The sequence below is a fragment of the Oxyura jamaicensis genome, chromosome 3, assembly GCF_011077185.1.
Source record: "Oxyura jamaicensis isolate SHBP4307 breed ruddy duck chromosome 3, BPBGC_Ojam_1.0, whole genome shotgun sequence".
In the NCBI taxonomy this organism is placed as follows: Eukaryota; Metazoa; Chordata; class Aves; order Anseriformes; family Anatidae; genus Oxyura; species Oxyura jamaicensis.
The window spans coordinates 94,237,893-94,259,461 of NC_048895.1; the positions used below are offsets into that span (position 1 = coordinate 94,237,893).

General features: G+C 42.2%; 1 protein-coding gene across 1 annotated transcript; it reads right to left on the reverse strand.

The window, feature by feature from the left end:
- Positions 1-638: 638 nt before the first annotated feature.
- TMEM14A (transmembrane protein 14A) lies at positions 639-9,019 on the reverse strand. The gene is made up of 5 exons (XM_035320089.1): positions 8,892-9,019; positions 7,432-7,517; positions 5,460-5,561; positions 2,065-2,152; positions 639-1,236 (listed from the first exon to the last, which is right to left on the reverse strand). Exons 2-5 carry the CDS (start codon positions 7,505-7,507, stop codon positions 1,197-1,199), a joined length of 306 nt encoding a protein of 101 aa, XP_035175980.1. The 5' UTR covers positions 7,508-7,517; positions 8,892-9,019; the 3' UTR covers positions 639-1,196.
- Positions 9,020-21,569: the final 12,550 nt, after the last annotated feature.

Below are 21,569 nucleotides of genomic sequence, written 5' to 3' on the forward strand. Positions count from 1 at the left end.
TCCATCCCAGACAGACCCAACACAACCTAAGCTTGTAATTACAGTACATGGCAGTCCAATTCCCCTGACCTGTGTGGAAGTTCTAATTCATGATTAAAAAAAAAACAAACACATCTTACCTGTCTGGCTGCCATTGCATGTACCAAGGCCCCATACTGAAATCCATAATACACCAGCTCAATCACCTGTAAGCCTGCCAACACCTAGAGGTGGCTGGTACCAGCATTTGTTAGCAGAAGATTCAGAGGTGGGGGCTGAGGTTGGTGTTTTTTTTTTTTTTTTTAATTTTTATTTTTTATTTTTATTTTTCGGTCATATATTCCTCAGACATTTGAGCTGCTCCCACCTTGTCCCCAGCTAGAATAACAAGCTTGGTGTTCTACTTATTTTGTGCAGCATTAAGATGTGATGAGATAGGTGGCCCTTATAATATTATAGTAATGTTTATAATATACACTTATTTTTATATAAATATATATATATTTGTAATGTTATAATAATAGGGATACTAAACCATGTCCCTTAGTGCCACAATGGCACGTGGTACAGTATGTATTTTAAACTGGCCATGAGTACACAGCAGCTCACCAGACTTCCACTGCCAAACTGGCTCACTGGCCTGCCTAAGAAACCCAAGAGAAGCTTTTGAACTTTTTATGTTTTATTTGAACACTGATGTTAATTTTTACACTTAGAATTAGTGGAAGAAGATACATGTGTTTGAAAGGAATGTGGGTTTTCTAGTGTTAGACAGTACAGGCACACATCTTTATTGATTAGTAACTGACAATGCAATTAGAAAGGATTACAGAAGTTAATAAATTATGGTTCAGAACAATCTATTTTTTTAGCATAACGATATATTTATGTTATGTATGTTCTCTCAGAGATACAGTGCAAGACTAACATAATTTCCTGGGGTGCTCAGCACCTCTGAAAGCTATCAAACTTTCAGGTAAAGATCCTTTGAGTTAACAGATTGCTTAAATGGAAGATCAAAACACTTGTTTCAGTTTTTTGAAAAACTTGCAAAATACCAGCAAATGCCAATAATTAAATTACAGGTACAGATCTTTTACAGAAAAGATAAATGCAAAGTAAGATTTGTGTTCAAACTTGTCTTTCAAGTATGGAGAGCCTGCCTTTGTTAGGTGGGTGTGACAGTCATACTTCGATTCTCAAGTTGCTAAATTCTCCTACACCAGCATAAAAACAAGCCTCAAAATCATCAAAAGGCTGTAAAAACAAAGCACAACAAAGCCTGTAAGTATGGCTGTGCATAAACAATTAAAGTCATCATAAAGAGCACATTTATAAATACCTGACACTAGAGTCTCTATAAGAAATCTTTCACAATGTCTCAATCTACAGCTCAGTGTGCACTGAAACAGTCTGCCTAGGCTTGCAAAGAGACCCACAACAGAAAATAACATTTTCCAGTTTAGGTCCTGATTCACAACTTTCCTGATTCACAACTTTTGCATCTTGACAATTTGCAACTGTTTTTTTTCCTCCCTGTATGCATCGTAAATAAATCAGGTAATGGAGTTACATTAAATCTGGGGACAAAGAAGCAACAGTCATTCTTCCTTCAAAAAACAGTTTCTGACTTAAGAGTTGAAAAAAATTTACATTATTCACTCATAGGGAAAAAAGCATGTTTCAACCCACTCCATAATTTAATTCCAAAATATTTAATACAGAAAATTTAGTTTTCAGAATGCCAAAATAAAAAGCAGCAGTAGAGAAATAAGGATGGCTTTACACATGGCTATTTGGAAACACTGAGGCTTACCTCAGGTTCTTCGAAAAGCCTTATCGATACGCACTAATATTTAGTTGCAGATATCTCCTTTCTCTGCTGAGAAAGTCCGTATCTGATGTATCTGCCTTGTCAGATGAAAGAGTGGAAACAGGAGTGTGACCTCCAAAGTAATTTCACTTAGTTTGCACAGTTTCTGGACAATAGTAACCTCCACTGATAATGGCTTGAACCGGATGTTGGGTGGCAACTATTTAAAAATCGGTGAAATCTTTACAATAAGATCCTCAATATACGATTACCTCAGGCATGCTACTAGTCCAGCTGGCATTAATTTCTTGGACCTCTTGAACCTCATTCCCATGATAATGGTCAAAAGAAAAGCTGAAACTGTAAAAGACAAGTCAATATATTTATGTTCTCACTTCTCCCAGTGAACTATTCAGGAACATGGAGATTTATCAAAGGTCATTGCTATGTTTTAATATGAAATGCACTTTAATAAAATATTAGATAAGAGAAATTTCTAAGTCTATAAAAACATTCCTGCTTTTTCAAAATCCACTAGCAGGACTTCCTTCAGCTGCACATAGTGTTTCCAGGTGCAGCAGAATGCTAAATCCTCTGCAGATACTAAGCAAGTCTGTCAGACAGTGAAGTGTATCCCTCCATATCCCTCCATTCATGGGGCTACAAATGAAGTAGGTGGAATCCCCACCAGAACACTAACCTTTATGCTGAGTTACAGGCACAGTGTCTCATAAATCCCACCATCCTAGACCAACATAACTGTTTTTCTTTCTAGCTGTTCCAGCAGCTAGAGCATTCACCTTTATCTAATTTCTTTTTAGAATGCTAACTCTTATTTGCTAAGCCTTAAAAACTAGATTTGAAGGTTTGCTGCTTATTTTTGCTAGCGAATATGGGTATCAACATCTCCTTTGCTACAAGGAAGCTGTCCTCTTGTCCTTCCCAGTGACAAGAGGTGGGCAGCCCACGAGGGCAACAGATGCAGTGTTAGCAGCAGAGAACAAACATCGTGAAAGGAATTATATCATCTTCCTGGAGCTCTTCTACCTAAAAAAAAGAGGTAGCAATGAACTCAACTGGGCATGGGGATTTCTAACTGAGTTAATGACTGCAGAGTGCTACATAAATTAAAAGATTAATAAGAATACATAAAACTGCAAAGATAGGTAGCTTAATTAAAGAACTGTCACCTGAAATGCTTCCTAGAAGTGGGCAGAGAGGCAGCACGGGCAGCTATGTTTTATCACTCTTGCAGCTGAAGTAATGACAGCTACATAAATCTCTTCCATTTTTATGGAGCAGTTAAACCATCTTGCTAACTCTCTTCCAGGTCCACTATCCCCTTCTGTGAACAGAGCTGTGCTCACAGTAGCCAAGAATCAGTTTTAAACTCATTCCAACGTTATACGACAAGCTATGCCAGCTACACACATCTTAGAAAACTCTACCAGCTAAGCACGTGCGCTCATTAAGGGCACCCTGCTCCATTATCCCTTTCTCTTATTTTCTGGTCCCATAGTCTTGATCCTCTCAGGAATGTCTAAAGAGTAGACTGTTCCACAGCGTGTGTCTTGTCTAGAGCCCTGAGTATATTTACACTTAATTAGAAGCTACAAAGCATGTCTAGCCTGTAATGTTCTTTCTTCCAGTTACTAATATCCGGCTTTTCAAATGTGCCAGTGATTTTTTAAGAGGTTCATCTTGTAGACCTGATTTTCAGAAGTGCCAGACATCACTATTTCAGCTGAAATCAAAGAAATTCAATATATAAAGCCAAATTCAACACAGTAAATCTGTGCATACTTCAGTCCGAATTTCTACACCTACTGCAATCAAATAAACTTTCATTAAACTATTCGAGAAACCACAGACTTCATTTCACAGAAGTGGAAAAATGCTTGAAAAAATTATTTATAAAACAACTAAAGAAATTTGCTTCCAGTCTGTATGCCACATACCCTTTGCATGTAGGACAGGTTACAAGAACCCTACTATCAAAGTCTTGTACTAAAATACTACTTACATTATTGTAGGAGACTCTTGAGTAGGTGAAGGGTACTATGGATAACTATAATTTTGCAGGGAGATTTTTTTTTAAAATGTCCTAACCTTTTAGAGGTTTGGGTACTGATTTCATTCTACACTGCAATTCAATTTACGCTACTGGTTGCTGTGTTCAGAGTGGTCAATTTCTTCCATGCATTTAATTTCCCTCTTGCATTTGTGCTCTAGTTGCTTTTTGGCACTTCAGGAGGTTAAGTCTAAGTGAAAACACTCTGATTTTCTTTTAACTGCCTCTGTTCTTTTTACTCCATGTATTAAGAACTTTCTAGTGCAGATGTAGTAAACTCTATCTAATCTGCATTGCTATAATGCCTGTTATATTAGTACTATGTATTTCTTCAGTTGAGAGAAAGTCCTCCCATGCCTATGGTTACATGAACTGCTTGCCACTGACAATATTTTAGTATTATCTGATGTTTGTGAGCAGGTTAGTAGAAATTTTATATTAGTCCTTTCAAAATCAGAGAACTGGGAAACAAGCAACATTTAGTAAATTCTGTTTTCTCTTCCACTAATTCTGTATCTAAATTAATGTTTCACTGACCCATGTAAGTACAATACTGGATGATGCTTAAAAGCATGTCACAATGAATGATTACAAATTTATGTAGACTTAAGGTTGTGTCTTCACTGCAAAAGATTTACATATTTTTTAACTGCGGGATAAATTATATGTGTAAGACCATGACTGCAAAACTAGAATACCCGATTTTAGGACATGAAGGAGAAGATCAGATATGCTACGACCACCTTTGCTAAAAACCCAGTTGGTGTGAATGCACTTTGGTAACAATGCTATTCAACATTGTTTTGAAATTGAAGTTGTTATGGCTATAGTTGGTTTAAAGCATAAAGCCAGCAGAAACACTCTACTGTAAGTTCTAACTATGGTCAGAAGAAGTGATTGTGGGCTCACACAATCTGGCTTAAATGTATCTTCACTGTATTTTTGCATGGGAAACCACAGCCTCAGCCATTGGTGCTAAAACCGTGAGTGACACAAGCTCCCAATAACTCTACTGCAAATTGGTTATGTGAGGTGAACACCGTACCCCTTAGAGACTGTAGTTCCTTGCCTCCATGTGGGTTTCATGGCAAGCTTGCTAGGATGACAATTACTGCATGGCTTGTACCCTGTCTGTCTTGGCAGTGAAGAAAACCGCCACGTCAACTCTTTGTTTGAGAGCTGAGGAAATGCTGCATCATGCAAGACTCCGGTCCACCGGAGTGTTCTCAAAACAAATTCTAATCTGTATCTCTAATGAGATAATAACATAGGTATCTCTAATGAGACATCTCTTCCACGTTTCCCAGCTGGGTTTCACAATATGTACAGTGTTACATAACCATCTAATAAAAGGAGGCACTGCCAGGTCGTAGTGCACACCTGCTGGTTTTGTACGAATGACCTGCCTTATCTTGCAAACAGTTCCACATCTAAGCTCTTGAATTCTGCAAGCTAAGCTGGAGTGTCAAGCTCTATTTAAAAATTAACGTTTAAACTCACACACTTTCACAACTCTCAAAGAGACTTTTACAGGCACTTCAGTGAGTTCTTTTTTTTTTTTTTTTTTTTTTTTTTTAACTGTAGCAAAACACTTACACAATGATATCTTCACATTTTTCGGATCACGTGTCACACAGTAAGCTCCATAACCAGCCACAGAGCCAAAGGTAAGACCAGCAGCTAAAGAGATTTTACTACCTGCAAGAAAACATTCAAATGTTATTTCTCAATACAATGTCTTGAAGCTCAGTCTGTCCACAGTAACTCTCTACACAGCATTATCCAGATATTTTAAAAACAGAGTTGCTTCTGCCACTGTGCAGCCAACTCAACTCACCCGTGCAAATAGAGAGGCAATATTTATGTAACCCTTCTTACTCATTCTCTTGCATAGCATTACTGCCAAAGTCTGCTCACCTAGAGGGAGATGAGGATCTAGCAATACTTGTAATATGGAAAGAATAATCTTTGAAGCACAAACCTGAACTAGGCATACCACGCATACCTTCAGAAGCATTTTTGTAATCTCTCTGAACTATCTGGTGATTTTTACTATATCATACAGCACTTCGGAATCTCTGAAAAATGATAGAAAACTCGTAATATGTAAATATATATAAACGGTAAATTGAACACCTCATTTAGTCACAAGCCTTTCTGTCAGACATCAGTCCTGGACAAAAAAAAATGTATCACTAACGTTTACATTTAAGTAATAAAGAACTAATATATATATATATAAAATAAAACAATTAGATGACAATGAGGAAGAAAATATAGCTTTTTAAATTAACTTGATATCTTCTTACAGTGCTATTATAAAACTGGTTCATAAAGTTTAGAGTTTCAGTAATATACTTTGGTTTCTGAATAGGCATTTTATGTGGTACCACATGATAAAAGTGTAGAATCAGCACAGCTGGCAATATCTGGACTAATCTCATCCCAAAATGATTATAAAGGAAGAATCCAGAACCCTAGATGTCTTGTATCTCCCAGTCCTGTTATATTGAATATTATTAATCAAGAATCTACAAGAAAACAGAAATCATTACCAATAAAAAAAAAGTCATATTTGCCACAAGGACTGACCAACTAGTAAAAAGAGAATAGAACAAGTGAATAGGATAGAGACTGAGTGAAGATGGGAGCAAGGAAAAGAAAAATAACAACAACAAAAAAACAAACCAACCAAACAAAAAAAGAATCCATCAAATAAAACACAAGTGTTTTCAAAAAGTCAAGATATAAAACAATGTCTTTAGGACCAAGGTATGCACAAACTATGCAGGGAAACAGTGATCCTGAATCCCAAGAATCATGATGGATAACCAGCTGGATACCAGCTTCTGGTGCACTGCCATGGTGAACAAGAGCGATGTGCTGCTGGGGCGTGCTCTTTGCAGGACAGCTAACAGGCAGCGAGCCTGGAGCTCAGGCTGCCTGTCCTCAGTACCACTGCGACCTCTGCTGGGATGCTGTGCTCAGCTCAGAAAGGACGCTGCTAGCTGGACCAGTTCACATGAAGTACTATAAAAATGACTTGAACACAGGAAATGTGTACATGATAATCTAAAGCCTACATGTTTACCTTAGAATGAAAATTACCATTGTTAAAAATTCAAGATATAATTAACCATCAGATCAGAATAAGCAAATAAAAGGTTTTCTCCGTGGTGTTCATCTGGAAATCTACAAATCAACCCAGAATAATTTTCCTCTGAAGAAAACAAATTTTAATCAATGATAATCTACTCTGTTTAAATCAGAAATGATTAAAAGAAATGAAAAGGCCCAAAATACACTGAGTGTCAAAAATAACATGACAGCAGCTTTTTGCCCTGAAAACAAACTCATTAGTTAGATAAACAGAAAAAAATGACCATTTATGCTTAAACTGACCCAAGTAAATCCCTTGAGACTACATTAATTTATAGCAGTGCAGGCTGGATTTAAGATACAGATGTGTTCACTACAGGAAATGTTTCATGCCTTTCACCATTTCTTTTTCATAAAGTGTATCAGAGAGGATACTCAGACTGCCAAATCTCAATATACCAGTATTTACCTTTACGAGTATATCCTACAACACCTCCAACAGCCAGCAGTGCAGCATATGCAAATCCAATCCAGTCAATAGCCATGGTCCCAACCCTGGAGAAAAAACATTTTGAAACTGAAGACAAACAAGTTCCTTCCTTCTAGTAAAATAATCATTATTTAAAGTGTTCTAAGTAACACTGCACTCTTGTAAGTTATGTTTGATTATTGTGTTACTACTGTGTCAAAACATTCAAAGGATGAAGGTGCGTCTGTTAGCTGTGTCATCTTTTCACAAACTGATGCTCTTCTTTACAGCTCAGTATCTAGGTATAAAATATTTCTATCAGGCTGTTCCTAGACAAAACAAAACAAAACAAAAATGTATGCAAGCAATAAGCTCGACACTACCACAAGTGTCAGATTTGTTACACTTGTGCTGCATGGCTGATCTGGACATACACTGAGTGCACAGCTTACTGCTGCTCTCTCAACTAGAACATACATCGTATATTCCAAGTAGAATGTCATGGGCCCTGCAATACCAGCATGAAGTGGGAAGTTTTCAAAGCCTACCCAAAGTTTACAGAGAGTTTCCAGACACAGGCCATCTGGGGAACGTTATATATATATATACACGGAAGCTTTATCCTATCTCTGTCTATGCCCCTTTTGTTATACCTTTAGATTTTGACACCTGGTCTGAAGCTGGGCTTCTGTTCTCCAGAAGCACATTTAAGTCCCTGTACCACTGACCCCCTTGGTTCCTAAATCACAGATTCATTAATGTTGGAAAAGCCCTCCAAGCCGAGCTCTCCAGCAGCCCTGGTGGAAGGGAGCCATCCCACCTTGTTCGTGTTGAGCACCTCACGGGTCCTGTAGTAGCACTAAGAAATAACCCTTTTTCACAGGTGGCACTTAAACCGACCTTCGAACTGTTGAAAAACATGATGTGTCATACACAGAACTAGCCGTACGCATTCTCCCCAGGAAGGCCCCACTTTTTCCTTCCTTCTCCCACATCAATCTCAGTGCATACTTCTTTCCACCTGAGGAAATGTGTCTGGTGTTAAAACGGCAGCAGGAAAGAGAACACACTCATCATTTCATGCCAAGCTTTTAATATCAAAACAAGGAACTCAGAACGACCCCCGGTCGGCTGTAACCCCCTGGGGAAGGAAGGCGCAGGGCTGCAGCACGCCACGACTAAAGCCTCGCCTTCGACCCGCTCCCCGCTGCCCGCTCGCTCCCCGTGCCCGCCAGCCCCCGGCCCTGCCCGACTCCCCGCAGCGGCCCTGCCCGGCACCCGGGCCTCGGCCTCCGCAGCCCCAAGCTCCGAGCTCCTGCTGGCGGCGGCGGCTCCCCCGCGGCAGCCCCGGTGCCGCTGCGGGGAGGCGGGGAGCCGCCTGCGGGGCAGCCCCCGGCCGCAGCAGGGAGGCGGCGGAGCCCCCTCGCCGCCCGCTCGCCCCCCGGCCGCTCTCCCCATACCTCGTCCCGCCGCCCTCCTCCCTCCCTCCGCTCCGCTCCGCCTTCCCCGCTCCCGGCGGGCGGCGTGAGGCGCTGCACCCCCCCCCCCCCCCCGCCCCCGGCTCCCTCCTCGCTGCCCTTTCCCAGATTTCTGCCCCTCGGCGGGGCTGAGGCCGGCCGAGGAGGAGCGAAAAGGCTGGAGGGCGCCTGCCGCTATCATGGCGGCGGGGGCTGGCCGCGCTATGGCGCTGCCATGAGGGGAGAGTTTTGGGGGCGCTTGGCCGAACCGGGGACGGGGTGGGTGGGGAAGAAATGTGTGGACAAAGCCGGGGTGGCATGGAGGACAGCGGGGCTCTGCGCTCCTCAGCGGCAGCCCCCGGCTCTGCGGGGGTCGTCTGCTGCTTGGTGGAAGTCCTCGACCTGCCCTCGGGCTGCTGGGCTGCGTGGGCTCCAGTGGCAGCGAGAAAGATCTGGGGTTTAATTTGGGATTTTAATTATGAAACCCCCCTCAGAGCCACCCTGTGACCCAGCATGGAGGCTGGTGCCTGCTCTGCCCTTCGCACAGGGCTTTTCCTCCCTGTGTCAATGGCCAAAACCAGCCCCGGTCCCTGGCCTGCATCCCCAGGACTGGAGGGCTGTCTGCATGGAGCCGCACGGGCAGACACGCAGGCAGGATGCTGATGTTGTTTGTTTGTCCAGGGAGACTGACAGACCTAAGCCCCGAGACTCAGATGCTACACATGTAGCTCATTTATGAAGCCGTTTGACCTGACTATTCTAGCGGATTCCCTCCTCATCTGCTAGCCTTGTTTGTTGGAGCCATTCCACTACAGGCTATTTTTGTATGTTTTTTTTTTTCTCATCCCCCTCAATATTCCTTTAGCTTTCCCTCAAACAAGCTGTTCTCGACTGGTGTGGGACGTGTCCTTCAGCGGTAGCTCAGAGGTGCCTGTCCATGACATTCCCCACGCTTCCCATTGTTCCTGCTAGCAGGCCGAGCGTAAGCATGGCCGCAGGGAGAGACACACAATGCCGTGTGATCGGAGTTGGATACCTGCCTTCTGCAGGGGTCGTTTCAAAATCCCTGCCAAAATCTTGTTTTTCCTTGAGATGTCTTTGCTTAAAGGTGTGGGAGTTTTCCGCTCCAAAGAGTTTGCTGGAAAGTGAATCAGTATTCTCACTAGGGTTAACGTACTTAATTTCCACTACTAACGTTCCATTTGTTTTTTCTGTTAGCACTTAATTGTTGTGACACAAACCCACTCCATGTGAGCTGTCCAAGTCTGTCTGCCCAGTGGAAAACAGAACCGTTCTTATCTCACAAGTGTCTGTGGGAAGGAAGAGGAAAGGTACAGCGACTTTGGAAAACAAGCATAGGACACTTGAGGGCAGGACGGCTCCAAAATGCAAACCAAAAGAGGACTTGTGAAGCTGAAGTCCAGATAGCTCAGATTTCTTTATGATGCATCCTGAGACTTGTGGCTCTTGAAAAGCACAGCAAAATAAACAGTGGATTAAACTGAGTAAAATCGTATAGTTCTGTCTGAGGTGGCTCCAAAGAGGAACAAATGCAGTGTCTTTTGGCACCTACAGGGTAATGACCAGTTGCGGTTACTGATTCAATGATACTCCTCACTGAAGACTGGATAGCCCAGAAGTCAGGGCTAAATCTGAATTCTCAGAATTACACTCTTCTTGTTATGTTCTCCTACACTTTCAATTATGAAAAGTATTTGGTATTGTTTTCCCTAAGCTGTTACTTAAACTACTGTCTGTTGTGAAACCATTGCCTCTCCTGGGGGAGGTTTTTAGTGGGAGGAGAATTCATTCAATTAGTTTGTTGGTAGCATGGCAAATCATACCCCGCAGTCCTAACAGTGAGGTATAACAGAGCTTGCAGCAAAGCTAGTGTTAATGTTGCTCAGCACTTTCTATTCTCATTTTCAGTTGTTCCTAACTGCCAGTTTGAGCTGAATTTTCCCCTGTTGGGTGTCTACTTCCAGCTGTTTTATTTTAGCTTGTTTTGGTTATTTTGTTCTATATTATGATTTGTTTGCTTTGTTTTTGGAGAGTTCCATTTATGACAGCTGAGCCAACTACAAGGATGAATTTAGGGGAGAATACCTGTTTTTGTCGATTATAAACATAACTGTTTCATTGAACAGTTTCTAGCATCTCTCTGTTTTGGAAAAACAGCTTTCTTTTTTTTTTTTTTTTTGCAAGTAAATCGCTTTAATTTCAGGGATATGCTTTTCATTTTCATAAAAATGTGACCTGAGGGGAGAAAGGGTTAAAAATACTGAGAGGAAGCTTCTCAATATTTTACAGCCCAGTGCCCAGAAGGTTCCATCTGTATTGATAATGTGACGCCTTTTTTAGGCCCATTTGCATTCACATCCAAACGTATATATTCTCTCCAGAGAACGGCTGCACTTCTGACTTGATTTACAAGTGTTTTGTATAAAACAAGAAGACTTTAAGGGGCTTGGGCTGAAATGTAACAGCTCATCTCCTTCTCCTTGAACATTTTTGCTCAGCTACCTGTTGTTAGGGTACTGGCAGAAAGGATCACACACAAGACCCATCTCCTGCTATAAGCTGCTTACAGCTTTGGCTGGTCTTCCTGTATTAACACTGAAGACTGTAGCTGTAAGTAAGGCTTAATGCTAACTGGCTGATGTAGTAGTCAAGCCTCTCTCCATCATATTTGAAAAGTCCGGGCAGTCAGATGAAGTCCCTGGTGACTAGAAAAAGGGGAACATCACTCCCATTTTTAGGAAGGGTAGAAAAGAGGATCAGGGGAACTAATGACTGGTAAGCCTCATGTCTGTGCCTGGGAAGATCATGGAAAAGATCCTCCTGGAAGCAATGTCAAGGCACATGTGAGACAAGGAAGTGATCCCAGACAGCCAGCACGGCTTCACCAAGGGCAAATTGTGCCTGACCAATCTGGTGTCCTTCTGTGATGGAGTGACTCCATTCAGTGGATGAGGAATTGGCTTGAAGGCCGTACCCAGGGAGCGGTGGTCAATGGCTCTATGTCCAGGTGGAGGCTGGTGATGAGTGGTGTCCCTCAGGGGTCTGTCCTGGGATCAGTGCTGTTTAATATCTTTATCAATTACATAGACAATGGGATCAAGTGGAGATGGTGCTTTAACTTAAAGGCTCGCTGCTGCCAAAAGGGCGTCTTTGTTTCCGATTCTCCTTTCCAGTCCCTTATTTTGTGCAATAGAGGTACATGTCCATGTGGACCCTGCAGGCTGACAACATCCAGCAGGATATTATGGTGACGGCTCCAGTGTTACTGGGTTCTAGCTACATTTAGTACCGGAGGGATTAAAGAGGACAAAATGGAAGAATGTAATTTTGATACGCGGGGATTTGACAGAGCATGTGTAAAAAAATAGTTTCTGCCCACAAGGCATGGTCAAAGGGCTGTAGCAGGGGTTAAGAGTGAGTGATCAAACTGTCTTGGGTTCTCATCAGCACAGTGGTTTGATTTTCCCAAACTATTTCTCAAAAGCTGATAGAATGTGTCTCCTGAAGAAATGGGGATTTTTTCCTTCAGTGCCTCAGGAATCCTGGATTTAAATATATCCAGATTAGGACCACTAGCTGTGCTGTGCTTCTGAGATATCCCAAATTTCCCATCTTTCTTAATAGATATGTGGATTTAAGAGTCGTTCAGGAAGTCGGAGTGAAACCCCATGGGATTTCAGACTCATTTGAAGCAGCTTGTTTGTCATTGTGTGTTGTTTTTAGCTGACTGAAAGCAACTCGTGAAGATGAAAGTTTCTTTCTTGGGAGGGAGAAGGGAAATGTTGTGTGCATGTGTGTGTTCTCAGACCCCTCCTGCAGTATTTGTGGTCCTATGGTAAAAATCAGGTCTCTGATGCTTCTCACTGCTGTGTGCTTGGTGCAGGAGGGGCTGTTTGCAGCTTCACACACTGAGAGACAAGTTTGCCAGACAACAGCTTGCCTGAGCCCACAGGCACAGAATTTGGGCCCTTCCCAAATTCTAGCAGGAGCACCAAGGCATATTTAAAACTGTATATGCCACAAGGCAGCTTCTTTGAGCTGCAAAATAGCCTGAAGGTAGGAAAGTTTCAGGATGAAAATTCATATCTGCATTCCCTGTCCTTACTCTTTCCTAGATGTCAGTTGATGGCCGCTGTTCTAGCTCTACCTTTGCTCAAGTCCACCATGGACAATCTGGTGATCTCATTAAAAGGTGTAACCAAATCATAGACATCTTTCAGATCATTCTCATGCCAAAATGGAAAGGAAAACGTGACCTCTCTCCCAGAGGGAAGAGCTCTGCGTGGTCCTGGCTTTGAAGGGGTGCACCGACAGTGTCTCGAGCTGTGATTTCGCAATAACTGAAGTTATTTCAGTCGCTGGCTTCCACATTCTCGGTCCCTCCCTTGAACCAGCTTTGGCCCTCAGTGAACTCTGTGCCAAGCGATGATGATAAATCATCAGGAAACTGGAAAAGGGCACTGCTTACTGTTGACACTTCTGCTCTGTCATTGCCGTCTTGGAGAGCTGATGATCCCTGGGATCCTTGCTCATGCATGGAAGAGGGGAGTGAAAGGCTGATGGACTGTCCTGCTCAAACCCACATGCCATGCTCTCAGGGGGCAAAGAGGAGGGAGGCACTCTGCAGCAAGGATTTCAGTTTGGGGAGAGAGGATACGATCAGGATTTACAAAATCAAGGCAGTGGGTAGGGTGAATGCAGGCTGTAATTCTCCAAGCTCTGCAGTACTATAAGTAAGGGCGCTTATTGAAACCAATAGCAGGTTGGTTTAGAAAAGACAGAAAGAAATACTTCTTATGTGTCAGACTGTTAACTTGTGGAATTTACTGCTAGCAGAGGTTTTGGGGAGCAGATAGGTCAGCAGACTGAAAAAGAAGCTAAATTAAATGGAGTACAGGTTCATAAAGAGATACTCAAAGGAACGAGTAGGGATGTGCTCTCTAGCATCACTAATACAGTGACTGTGTATACTGAAGGAGAACGAGGGACATGCATAAAGTAGACAGGCTTGCATTGTCTTTTTTAATAGCATCTCCTGTAACTGGAGGAAAGATACTGGTGATAGCTGAGGTTGGTCTGACCCAGCAGGGCATCCCTCATGTTCTTTACAGGGACCTGATACCATCTTCAGAGGCATATGAGCAAAAATGGGATGTTGGTAGGAGACTTAGTATTTCATTTTGTTTTCAAAGGTAACATCTCAGGGTTCTCTTACGTCAGTGAAACCTGATGTTTAGAGCACTACCACTGCCTTGTACCCTGTTGAGGAAACAAGTAGCTTTAGGACAACCCATGTACTATTAGCACTTAGAAAGGGCCCCTTGAACTAAACTGTAGCCCTCCTGATGTTGTCTTTCTCTCCTGGGATCCTCCTGCACTGTCTGCACTGGACTTGATGAAGTTGTCCCGGGAAAGATTTCTTAAGCTGTCATAGAATTTTCCCCTGGATATCCATGCATTTTGGATATATTATTTGAGAGTCCTCTACTGGAAAAGATCTAGTGCAGCTGAAGGGGAGAGAGTGCCAGATTAGACACATTACTAGGCATGAATCCCAACCTTTATTTGTATGAGTATTTCTTCTGCCTTTATCTAATCACATTAACATTGGGAGCATTGCTTACACAAGTACTACTGAGAAAAAGTGGTGAGCAGCCTCGGGCCCTCAAAGCAATGTTCTTGTTCCTCTGCTTTCACAGTGAAATTCTGACCTTGTTTCCTCTTCAGAGATCATTAGAGCTGGGACATCCAGGAAGGAGGACCACCCACTGCTCAGCTGCCTCCAGGAACAATTTCCAACCCGTTTGCTAGACCTATCAGAAGTAATATTTTTAACAGTTCAAGCGTTTTCCTCCTCCTTCCAAAGCTCATCCCACACTTAGATACACCAGGGTCTATTAGGCAGTCCTATATTTCATGCTTGATTGAGTGTGGAGCCAGATCTTTGGTCTCTGCTGAGGATTTTTTAGCTGCTCCTCCAGTGCAGATGAGCCAGAAGCCTTCCTCAGCCATGTGGTGGATTCCCTGGTGGGCGTAAGGCTGGTATCTCGTGGTATCATCAGGCAGTGTGGGCTGGGATATGTCTCCTGCCAAGCCAGGCCTGGAGAAGCACAGCTCAGGGCGACCTCGGGGATCTTGCCTTATAAAAGTGGTAATCTAATTTGAAAAAAAAAAAAAAGAAAAAAAGCTGTCTTCATCTTTGTGTGGCTAATACCCGAGGGAGCACCATTGTGGGTGCAAAGGGAGGATTATAAACATCAGGCAATGGAAGGGGTTTACATGTCTACTTTTATGAGCAATTGTTCAAGTATGGAAAAAAAATGAAGTAATTTTCATTTGTACACCTAAAAGGAAGCCAAGTTAAGGCACTTATATAAATCAGCCCCAAAATATAGATATATGAGAAAAATTATGCCAACAATACTGTGACTTAAACTCCAGATTTCAAGCCAAACATCTATGAAGGAAGAAATATTCCATGGACAAATATTGTATTCCTGCCATCTTTCTGACCACAGAGTTACACTCGTTATGGTAAAGCTGTAATTACAGCATTGTGAGTATAACATTGCAGACAATGGCTTGTCAGTATTTTTCCACTACAAACCCTCATGTGAGGTTTGTAATTTTGTGAAATGCAATTATCTTTGGCTGGGATACCCAGCTATAATCTCAGCCAAAAAATTGATTTTTTTTTTGTTTCCTTTACCAAGTTGTTCAAAATTAATTGTTCAGTAAGAGTTGGAGCCTTCCTGATTAGGCAACATCCATACTGCAAGGATGCTCAGAGATTTTGCTGTCACTGCTGGTGTTTCCATGCTGTGCTATATTCGGGGCTGTCCACACTTTGGACCAAACTGTCTGTGCTTACATTGGTGTAGTCTGGGAAAATCAAGACAGCAGGGTTATAGAAAATTAGTACTGACTAGCATATCCAGGCATGCACAGCAAAACAGGCTTTGGGGAATACTAGAGTATGTTATTACAGCTATGGAAGGAAGGAGAATTGGCCAGGCCAATTCAATGGGTACAACTGAAAAGATTTGTCGCCTTACAGAAAAAAAGGAAGTTCTGAATTATGAAAAAAAAAGAAAAAATAATAATAATAAAAAAAAGTGATATGATTACTGAAACCCTGCAACATGGAAAAACCACTCACACTGCTAGGTTCTGATTTTTCAGTTTTTCAGCAGGGCTTAACTAAGGCTGACTCTCTTCTCTGTCAGATTGTGGTAACTGTGGTAACTGAGCTCCAAGTCCAGCTCGGTTTATTCTTTTCACAGATAGCTCAAAGGGAAAACAAGGAGGCAACACTGAGTGCTGACTGAAGTATAATGACATGTTTAAGAATTACAAAAGCTCGCCATGTAGCATCAGTGTATAAACACACAGGAAATAGGTGAGAAATAACCATATGGTTAATGCCTTACTTCAAAATAATTATTTTGAGACAAATATTACGTGCAGATCTCACCTTATCTTATGGGATTTCACCTGTGCTTAGAGGTGGAACACTGAGCATGAACTTGTTCTTTTTCTGGATTTACTCAGTATCAGTGCTCTGGAAGGAAACATAAGCCTTCCCCCATCTCTTCCCTTCCATTAAGAGTTTTCACATTTTTATATTTCTTTTCAGCCCGACTCCAGCTTTGTGTCAAGTCTCTTCGTAAATCCCTGATTACTGTTTCATCTGGCTGATGCCTATCTTCTGTAACCTGACCAAAATTTGGGCAAGTGCTGACCAGACAGTTTCGTGTGTGCAATCCACACACTTTGGACATATCTTTATCTTTACAGTTGTCATTGCATTGGCCATTTGCAAAGGGGGGTTGTGCATCCCTACTGGGTTCATAGCAAAGTCCATAGACATCCTTGGGAGGTACAGCAAGGGACAAGGCCAAGCAACTGGCTCCAGCCACATGGGTGACACTGCGCAAACCAGAAAGGGCTTTGATGTTCATCCCACATGGCTGAAGGTAATAAGTGGACGAGCAAACCTATTTCCAGACTCCATTCAGGCTCCAGAATCCCAAAATAAAATTAACAGTTGCTTTACTAAATGTCTTTTGAACACCTATTATGATTCTCAGTAAAGGGATCATCAGTGAGACAGAAGCAGCAAATTGGATCATTGGAAAAACTCAGTAGAGCAGCCATCTGGGCCCGGTGCTTTACTGGATGGTGAAGAATTTACATTTCACACTCCCACAGTTTACATTTTCCGAGGTAATACAGACATTTGGATCATTTTATTTTTTGGACGTTTTACATAAAATGAAGAGCTGAGATTGAAACTGGAACTGGAGTCAGGAAATAACCAGACGGTGTACAACATAGTAAAGCGCTAACAAATGCCACGTGTTACATGATTAATTTAGTATCGATGCCAGTTATGGATTTGGTTTGTCAGCAGTTGGCCTGGGTTTTGTGATTACTGGCCAATAGCGTAACTAATGATTTGATCTATAACAGAGTCCTCAGCTTTTGGGAATGGAAGAGAGATGCATTGATAGTGTAATGGATTAAGCATACACAAAACTGTTAGCTCCAGAAAGGATAAGTTCTGGGGTCTTAATTGAACTGATGAATAGCCTTTTCTTGCAGCACAGTGCAATTTGTGGTGGTCTCAACAGTGTGGGATCGAGCTATGTGACTGCTATTGTTTCAGTATGTTTTCAGGCTGCATTTTTCAATTGCAGATAGACGTGCAAGGAAAATTCTGGGTGACACCATAAATACAGCTGTGAAACATGGCACCGCTTGTGCCTCGGAGTCAGTCTCTAATCACTGCTCTTGGCACATCAGCACCAAGGAAGGGCCATCTGTCAGAGGTGACTGACAATGGAGGCACTGACCATCTGTAGGTATTTAGGATATCCTGATTTTTTTTTTTTTTTTCTAGCTGAAGGATAATCCACTGTCGTAATGTATAGTCCTCTGTGTTTATTATCCTCTCCATTTGTCAAGGGAATACAGTATTCTTGGTCTTTTGTCTTTCACTTTTGTGTCCTATCCCTTTATGAAATCACAGAGTCATTAAGGTTGGAAGATCTCCAAGATCACCTGGTCCAACCATCCCCTACCACCATTGTCACCCACTAAACCATGTCCCTAAGCACCAGGTCCAACCTTTCCTTAAACACCCCCAGGGGCGGTGACTCCACCACTTCCCTGGGCAACCCGTCCCAGTGTCTGACTGCTCTTTCTGAGAAGAAATGTCTCCTAATTTCGAAGCTAAATGTCACAGACACATTTCCCCCCCATCTCTGCAGTTCACTGTTGGCTGAAATGACCCCCATAAATCTTTGTAAATTGGGGATTTTTCAGAAGACATGCTATGTAAATTACAGGCCACTATTACTGCTGGAGCTAAAATGCACGGAGGAGCTTTCCCTAAAGTCTTAGGATTTTGTGTGGTCTATAATGGACTTCACATCTAGTTTCTACCTTGCAAAAGGCAATGAATGTTGTATTCCCTTGCTCTCTCTTATCATCATGGTATAAATCATTTGGTAAATGTGAAAGCCAGCTGTATTCCAGAGAAAAGATGCGCAGATGTGCAAAGGTACTGTACCCTCAGATTTCAGGAATGTGCAAATCTGGAGTTGGCTAATAGTAAGCAATAGTGTGCACCATTTCTAGGGTTAAACTCCTAATTGCATTAAGAAATTAATAGAGATTTTTAATTGTTACTTATACATTGAACAGTTGAATTTTACACACACACGTTTCCATTTAAACGTTTACTGGGTGTGTCAGTGTGAAGGAAACCAGCTTTGTTACACACGCTCATGTGTGCAAACACAAACAGGGGAAGTGTGGCTTCTTCCAGAAAGATACAGAGAATATATATATATTTAAAAATAAAAATGCACTCCCACAGGGTTTGAATTACACTGAAATATGAAACCAGAACTTTATAATCCAACCTAAGCAAATTTTCTGAACATAAGTTGGAGATATGGATTTGACAGATGGACCACTTGGTGGGTGAGGAATTGGCTGGATGGTTGCACTCAAAGAGTTGCGGTCAATGGCTTAATGTCCAAGTGGAGATCAGTGGTGTTCCTCAGGGATCGGTATTGGGACCAGCGCTGTTTAACATCTTTGTCAGCAACATGCACAGTGGGATCGAGTGCACCCTCAGCACGTTTTCTGATGACACCAAGCTGTGTGGTGCAGTCGACACGCTGGAGGGAAGGGATGCCATCCAGAGGGACCTGGACAGGCTGGAGAGGTGGGCCTGTGCAAAGCTCATGAGGTTCAACAAGGCCAACTGCAAGGTCCTGCATCTGTGCCAGGGCAATCCCAAGCACAAATACAGGCTGTGTGGAGAATGGATTGAGAGCAGCCCTGAGGAGAAGGCCCTGGGGATGCTGGTTGAAGAGAAGCTCGACATGAGCTGGCAATGTGTGCTTGCAGCCCAGAAAGCCAACCGTGTCCTGGGCTGCATCAAAAGAAGTGTGGCCAGCAGGGTGAGAGAGGTGATTGTCCCCCTCTGCTCCACTCACGAGGCCCCACCAGGAGTGCTGTGTTCAGCTCTGGGGCCTCCAGCACAAAAAGGACATGGATGTATTAGAATGTGTCCAGAGGAGGTCCATAAAGATGATCAGAGGGCTGGAGCACCTCTCCTCTGAAGACAGGCTGAGCAAGTTGGGGTTGTTCAGCCTGGAGAAGAGAAGGCTCTGGGGAGGCCTTATAGCGGCCGTCCAGTACGTAAAGGGGGCCTACAGGAAAGCTGGGGAGGGACTCTTTGTCAGGGATTGTAGTGATAGGACAAGGAGTAATGGCTTTAAACTGAAAGAGAGTAGATTTGGATTAGGTATAAAGAGGAAATTCTTCACTCAGAGTGTGGTGAGGCACTGGAGCAGGCTGCCCAGAGAAGCTGTGGATGCCCCATCCCTGGAGGTGTTCAAGGCCAGGCTGGATGGGGCTTTGAGCAACCTGGTCTGGTGGGAGGTGTCCCTGCCCATGGCAGATGAGTGGAATTAGATGGTCTTTAAGGTCCCTTCCAACCAAGCTCTTCTCTGATTCCATGACTGTCAAACCCTTTACGATGGTATCTAAGCAGTTCTTGAGTATTATATTGTCTTACGGAAATTACTGTTGTCTGGTAGATTCCTACTCTTCTCTGGCTCCAAGGGAAGGAGTTTGCAATACTCATTTTTTAGGGTTTGTTTGGAGGCCTTATGGAGGGAGGTAAAGGTAAAGTTGTTTGAGAACCAGAGACTATACAAAATGCTTTGATTTCTATCACTGACATGGTGTTCCTAATCAGATTCATGCTTCTAATACTACAGCTATGTTATCTCTAATTCATCATCATGTTTTGGGACTATAAGCATCTAACCTCAGACCAGTCTGTTCAAAGATCAGGGCGTCTGAATTTCCCCTTTTGTAGCTTTACATAGAGTGACATTTGAGCTGCTTCTGTGGTTTTGAGGAGAAAACTAAGGAAGAAAATTCTCACTCTTGTTTATGATTGCAGTCTCTTTCTGAGAAAAGGTCTAATACACCCACATTTATTTGTAACTTAAGGTTCTTCATTCCTATTTTTGAGGCACACTTTTCATATATTTTATAGAAGACGGATGTTAATAGCACAGAACAGTGTGGTTGTTATCTATTATACCATGATATATTTACTGAGAAAATTTTAATAAATAAACCACAGACTTGAACCTCTGAACCCTTCTAAACCAGCTGATTCCCATGGGGGGTTCAGGAGTTTTTATGGACGGATACTGTGTTCTCATGAGAATTTTATTAGAGCTCATAGACTCAAGACTGACTAACAAGAGAATTTATGAGGTTACATGGGAACTATCACATCTTTCATTCCAACACCCTATGAGTTTATAAAATGAAGCCTTCCTTATTTTTTTTATTAAATAGGAGAGTTTTAAAGCAACTTTAATAAAATATCTAATGTTATCAATAATTTCTCAGCAGTCAACACAGCTGGTTAATTTTACCAGCTTTTTAGCATTCATTTTATCCTGCGTTAGAGAGTTGGGCAAAAGGTTTAATTAAAAGAAAAGGCAATGGAGGTCGTAAGCTACTAAATGCATCAAAGAATGCTTGTCAAAATGGGTAATAGGAAAGGCAAATAGTGTCCACTACATATATGCTTAGCTTCTACACTGTTTAATCTCTTGAATATTCTCTAAAATTCCTCTAGCTGTTTTGTTTAAATTTAGAACAATGTTTGTAGTTTGAAGTTCTGTAGCTGCTCATTATCCCACTTGAAATTTAACTTAAAATGTTATTTTGCATCATGTAGTTCAGCTGGAAAGCTGCCCAAGCCAAGAACTGAGGTCTCTGGTATTGAACTACAGAGGAAGTGGTCTAAGCAAGACTCCCTTCTGGGGATATTCCAACATTTCATTACATTGTGTGTACTAATGAGTAGAGCAAAGGACTGAGAGCCAGGAAGGGCAGAGTTTTAATCAAATGACTCATGATATGGCCTTCAGCAAAATACGTGACCTTGTAATTCAGCCATCTTAGCTATAACAGTGGGTACAAACAGGGGCTCTTGGTAGTGTGCAGGCAAAGATACAGATGTGCCTCTTTCAGCTGCATTTGTGGTGTCTGCAGTTTTTTTCCTCAGCTTTGGAATAGACACTGAGGGCTGACAGAGCATCTCCCTTCAGCTGC

Excerpts from the sequence above, each read along its gene's own strand:
- TMEM14A (XM_035320089.1), bottom strand. The coding sequence starts at position 7,507 with ATGGCTATTGACTGGATTGGATTTGCATATGCTGCACTGCTGGCTGTT. Across the intron at positions 5,562-7,431 it reads TGTAGGATATACTCGTAAAG|GTAGTAAAATCTCTTTAGCT; the intron begins GTAAATACTGGT and ends GTTTTCTTGCAG. Across the intron at positions 2,153-5,459 it reads AAATGTGAAGATATCATTGT|TTTCAGCTTTTCTTTTGACC; the intron begins GTAAGTGTTTTG and ends TGTCTTTTACAG.